Here is a 5,753-nt window from a genome sequence, read left to right as displayed (position 1 = left end):
AAGTTACATACTCTCCTTAGAGTACCTCTGATTTTGAGTTTGTGGGAAGCCACAGCCAAAGAGGAACATCTGGAACAAATAGGTGCAGCCTTCACTTACAGCCTGAGTCAGGTGAACACAGGTTGTGGTTCTCACCCTCACCTTTCAGATCTCAGAAGACCCCTGACCTCTCACTGCACAACTCAGAGCTTGGCTCTCAGCAGGCATTCAGTCTATGTTTGTGCCCAGTACAGACAACTTACTGGGGCAAGTAGGAGTCAATCCTTGTGCATCTCTCCCTCCCCTTTTTCCTCCTCAAGCGACCTTTGGGGTTCTGGTTTCCTGAAAGTAGTGAATTATTCAGATCTGCTGTAGATATCAAATGGGCCCTTCCAGGTTAGCAGCAGGGTGGGGCAGGGAGGTGGCTTTGTTCAGAGTCTGTAAATAGGAGGAACAACCTCCTTGTTCAAATAGCACTTGCAGGTGGGGGACTGGTTTTGCCAAGTCATCCTGGGGATGCTCAATGCCCCATTGTGAGATCCTTTCTTTCCTTCTTCCTGGCTCCTCCTTCCTCCCCACCCTTTAAGAGGCCCTTCCAAGGCCTCCTGCCATTCTGCAGAGCTTACCCTGCGTTTTCACCATGGCTTACATCGCCAAGTCCTTCTACGACCTCAGTGCTGTCAGCCTCGATGGGGACAAGATAGACTTCAATACATTCCGAGGCAGGGCAGTGTTGATCGAGAATGTGGCCTCACTCTGAGGCACAACCACCCGGGACTTCACCCAGCTCAACGAGCTGCAATGCCGCTTTCCCAGGCGTCTGGTGGTTCTTGGCTTCCCCTGCAACCAATTTGGACATCAGGTGAGGGGTCCCCTTGTACTGTACCCAAGGAATTGGCCAGATGAGGCTTGAGGAGGTGAAGGGGAGGGAGGGTAAGTGAGTTTGTGTGTTAAGAGTGTCTGCAATTTTAGGGTGTGGTCTGCTTGTAACTTTTTGAGGTTAAACGTGACTTACTATCTACAGTTTATCTCATTATATGAGAACAAGTACTAGGTCTGTTTTTCTCTCCATTGTGTGTCTATGCTTTGGGTATGGATGGCACTCATTAAATAAATGTTGAATTATGAATGGTGCAAATAAAAGGTCAAGAATCAAATTAGGATTGGACTTAGGAGACCTTAGTTCTATCTAGCGGCTCCGTGCCCTAGCAACACTCAAATGTTCTTAGTTTCTTCCACTGTAAATTGGGAATAATTTCTCTCATAAGATTACTATAAAAATACTACTGTAAATTCAGGGAATATAAAAGTAATTTGAAAAATATCAAGAACTATACAAATGTTAAGAAAGTTCTGGTAGCCTAATGGATAAAAAGTTGCACTGCCAACCCAAGGGCTAGTGGTTCAAATCCACCAGCTGCTCTGAGGGAGAAGGATGGGCAATTTCCTCCAGTTCCATTTGTCTCTCAAAACCTGCTGGAGGGTTAGCTCTGGAGTTGGCTCTGATTCAATAGCATATAACAACAACATTTAAAAAATTTAGATTAACATGGAAAATGGATGGGGGGGGGGTGTAAGGGTTTGCAGTGAGCAAGTGTCTCTTCCCTGGGTCACATGGACCTGCCTCGGATTACTGGGGCAGGCTGTTAGAACTTTTCAACCTGCACACCACCTCAAGTTATCCTTCCAGTGATTCTTCTGTTTCCACTTAGTTTTAATAGCACAAGCAGGCAGAATGTCCCCAAGTGAACCCTTTAATTACAATCCCCTTAGTGCAATTCACAGCGGCACAAACGCAAGGCAAAGATTAGCAGAGATGTAAGCAGAAAGGCCAATGTGTCACTGGCGCTGATAAACCTGAGTCAAAACAATTTCTGCTCTCACTCTTCCTTTGGGGAGATAACCACAGCAACAGCAGAACTAAACCTACTGGCACTGAGTGGGCTCGGACTCGCGTGTGACCCGGGGGACGCAGGAGACTGCTCAGAGGCTTCCAAGGCTGTAGAGCCTTGTGGAAGCAGACTGCCTCATCGTCCTCCCACAGAGCAGCTGCTGGGCTTGAACCACTTTTTTGTTAGCAGCCAAATCCTTCAACTACTGTGCCACCTCTTGACTGAGGGGAGACAGGGTATCTCTCCAGTCCTAAATGTGCTTGAGGGAGTCCATAACTCACCAGAATCCAGCTAGCCATTTGCATTCAGAGATAAGAAGTCTAATAGAGATCAACTCATGATGGCCTCCAATTGACTGTACTAATTGGTTCTAATAGGTCAGAGGAAGAAATTTGACTCCTAGAGTAGAATAGGAGAAAGGAGAGAGGGGATCATCAGCAAAGGTTCTCACAGATAACCCTTTTGGGTGGTACTGATGGAGTAGTCAGGAGATGGTAATGGCATGGCAGTGGGGACACAGCGCAGGTAACAGGTTCAGAATTACAGCATCTGTAACTGAGTACAGTGAGTGAACATAAGGTGCAAGTTTGGGGGATGGCAGCCTGTGAGTGAAAGGAGTAAGAATTACATATTCACAGCTTTTAGCTGTCATGTACTTACTCCCTTAACTTCTCCTATGTCTTGTCCAAGCCCTAAACACCCTCTCCTAGTTTATTCATGCCTGGTAGGTCCTAAGTCCGTCAGAGGACATCCATGGTGGTCTCTGCCTGGTTTGTCCTTTGTGGTACCTAAGAACTAGACTTGTTTGGATAGAGTCTTCTTTTAGCAACACCTACTACCACTCCTACTTGTTCAAGGATAAAGCAGGCTGGAAGCAGGCAGCTGTAAATCCCATTCCTCTGGACTTCAAGTTCATCCTTAGTTTGAGGAACAGGGTAGGGCAGAAGCAAAGGCAATACTCAACACTCAAGTGTCAGTAAAAGAAACAGAGACAAAGCCAGGGCAGATGGAAAAGGAAGGTGATCGCGCGTGTGCGTGTGTGTGTGTGTGTGTAAAGCAGAAGAGAGCATTCTAGGCAGTGTAACCTGAGACCCCCTCTCCTTTTTCTCTAAACTCAAGGTTTCTTAAAGCTTCAGACACTGTAAGAACAGTTTAGAGTAGACTGAAAAGCAGCAGCCTAAAACTGCTAAATCTGTCAGTGTAAGAAAGCCAAGCTGGAAAGTACAAGAATTTTTGGAAACCATCAAATGATAAAAGAGCTCTGGTGGCTTAGTGGTAAGGAGACATGTTGCCAACCCAAAGGCACATGGTTTGAATCCAACAGGTGCTCTTTGGGATAAAGGACCAATTCCTCCCAGGTGATTTTGTGCTTCTGAAAACCTTCCAGAGGGTTAGCTGTGAGTCAGTTCACATTCAACACTTTACAACATAACCAAGTAATAACTCTGAGCGGGGCAACCTCCAAGTTTAGAGTTGTTGCAGTGTACTGCAGAGTCAGCACCAACCCACAGCCGCCCATCTGGCAGGTTTTCAGAGGCAGTTAATGGGAAGAGAATAGGGGACAATAAATGGAGAAAGAAATCCCCCTTCCATTTCCATGTTCTTTTGTTTTTCCCTCCTCAGGAGAACTGTCAGAATGAGGAGATCCTGAATAGTCTCAAGTATGTGCGCCCCGGAAATGGCTTCCAGCCCACTTTTACCCTGGCCCAAAAGTGTGAGGTGAATGGTCAGAATGAGCATCCCGTCTTCGCCTACCTGAAGGACAAGCTCCCCTACCCTTACGATGATCAGTACTCCCTCATGACTGATCCCAAGTTCTTCATCTGGAGCCCGGTGCGCCGCTCAGATGTGGCCTGGAACTTTGAGAAGTTCCTTATTGGGCCAGAGGGAGAGCCTTTCCGACGCTACAGCCGCACCTTCCCTACCATCAACATCGAGCCTGACATCAAGCGCCTCCTTAAAGTTGCCATATAGATGACAGTGGTGGAGCAGGTGGATCTCCTACTCCGTCCAGTCCCTGAATATCCTTCCCCAGGATTTGGTGTGCCTTCAGGAGACACTGCTGGACCTACGCGTTCCCTCGAGCTCAATCCCCTACACTGAAGCTTGTCTTTCTGGTCAGCCTACTTCCTTTTCCTCTCCACCTGCAGTTTGCTGATTCAATTTAGGACTCGGAGACTTGGGTGGGCTCTAGACCTTCAAAGAATGATGGCACCTCCCTAAACCCTGCGGGTGGTGTCTGAGAAATGTTGAAGACCCTAGGGTCATCCATCTAGAGGAGTCCAATAAATGGGTGTGGAAATGGAGAGGCTCTGTGTCTTTTTCTAGACAGAGGACAAAGAGAAAAAAAAACACACACACCAAACAACCCTGCAGATAGAAGACAGGGGCAGAGAACACACAAAGGCTTGGAGGAAAGAGACTCAGATGGAGGGGTTATCTTAATTCCTGTCTGGAAAGCAGGCTCCAGTCAAGGTCTCCACTGGCAGTTGGAATTGCCAGCAGTTGGAATTGCAGGAAACAGAAATTCATGATTACTTTATGACTCTTCTCCAGACCAAGGAAATGGAGATGGTGATAAGGGAGGAGGAAAGACTCTCTTGGCCTTTTTGATTGAGGTGACTGAGAGGTTAATGAAAAGATTATAACTGAGAAGATGTCATTCTCTCTTCGGGGGAAATGAGCCAACCAGATAGTACTTGCACTTTTGAAAATTCCTGGGAAGTCCATTCAGTCAGCTTTTACTGATAACAAGGGTGTGGAGATGCAGTAACTAGCAACATAAAGAGCATTTCATCCTTTCCCTGATCAACTTGTTGAGTAACATTTATTCTTGGCACTTTGGTAGGCTGATTCTCCTTTCTTTTGAAAGTTCACATCTCATCTCATCTCATCCTCATACTCGCATAGTCACAAATTCAGGCATAAGGCAAATGTGGGTAGGAATGACTGTCTGGGTTCAATCCTCCTTCCATGAGGGTGTGGATTTAGAAAGGTCCGCTTTATACCTGCTGAAAACAGCTGTTCACTGTGAGAACAGAGATCTGCTGAACGGTTTTGTAAGGATGGCGCCCCAGAGTCTTCATCTAGTGCAGGTCTGTTTAGATAGTCCTAACAAGATCAGGGCCAGGTCCTATCATGTTCTAGAGAAGATACGAGCTTGAAAGTTTCCTTGTCACTGCCCAGCAAACCTGTCCAGCAACTTTCCCATTTTACAATTTTCTTCTTTGTCCACTAGATGGTGTAAATGACTTCTCGTCACTGAAGTCCTGGCAGGAGAGTTCTCTAACTGGACTGCAATGCTGAGGGGAAATGCTTTCCCTTTTAATAACTCTGCTCCTTAAAATCATTTTTAAAAAGAACTTGCTTCATTTTATAAATACCTGTGGTACAGAGGTTAAAGATCCCTTCAATTAAGAATATTAGTGGGAGGGACTAGTCCTTAGACATCATGCTTGGTAGGTCAACAGAAAAAACACCCTCAATGAACTGAACAGACACAGCAACTGTAATAGGCTCAATCACAGCAAAGACTGTGAGGTGACACAGGACCCAGTAGTGTTTTGTCCACAGAGTTTTGCACAGAGTTGCTGTAAGTCACAACTCTGATGGCACCTTAACAAAAATACTTTTAATGATGAGGCTTTATTTGAAGAGCCTGAGAGTGATGATAGGAATCCCATGATGTCCTTCTGCACAGTCTTCTGCTAAATTAAGGTTAACCATAAGTTGGCTCTTTTAGGATTTGTCATGAATTCTTCTGGGGAAGTCTCAGGGCAGGGCCCCACAGTTTTTAAGAGCAGTAACTGCAGAGACAAATTGCTTCCTCTGATGAAATAAAAGAATTCATGTTGGACGCTGGTATGATTTCCTCCATATCCT

General features: G+C 45.9%; 1 protein-coding gene across 1 annotated transcript; it reads left to right on the top strand.

Annotated features, from left to right (window-relative positions):
- The first annotated feature begins 619 nt into the window (after window positions 1-619).
- GPX2 (glutathione peroxidase 2 (gastrointestinal)) lies at window positions 620-3,845 on the top strand. The gene is given in 2 exon segments (XM_006903684.1): window positions 620-841; window positions 3,495-3,845. Coding segments are annotated over 2 exon segments (573 nt in total).
- The last annotated feature ends 1,908 nt before the right edge of the window (window positions 3,846-5,753 follow it).

Source organism: Elephantulus edwardii, unplaced genomic scaffold, assembly GCF_000299155.1.
Source record: "Elephantulus edwardii isolate Elephantulus edwardi_28Jun2011 unplaced genomic scaffold, EleEdw1.0 scaffold00104, whole genome shotgun sequence".
In the NCBI taxonomy this organism is placed as follows: domain Eukaryota; kingdom Metazoa; phylum Chordata; class Mammalia; order Macroscelidea; family Macroscelididae; genus Elephantulus; species Elephantulus edwardii.
Note: the sequence above shows the minus strand (reverse complement) of the source record. Positions and strands in the feature narration are given on the sequence as shown.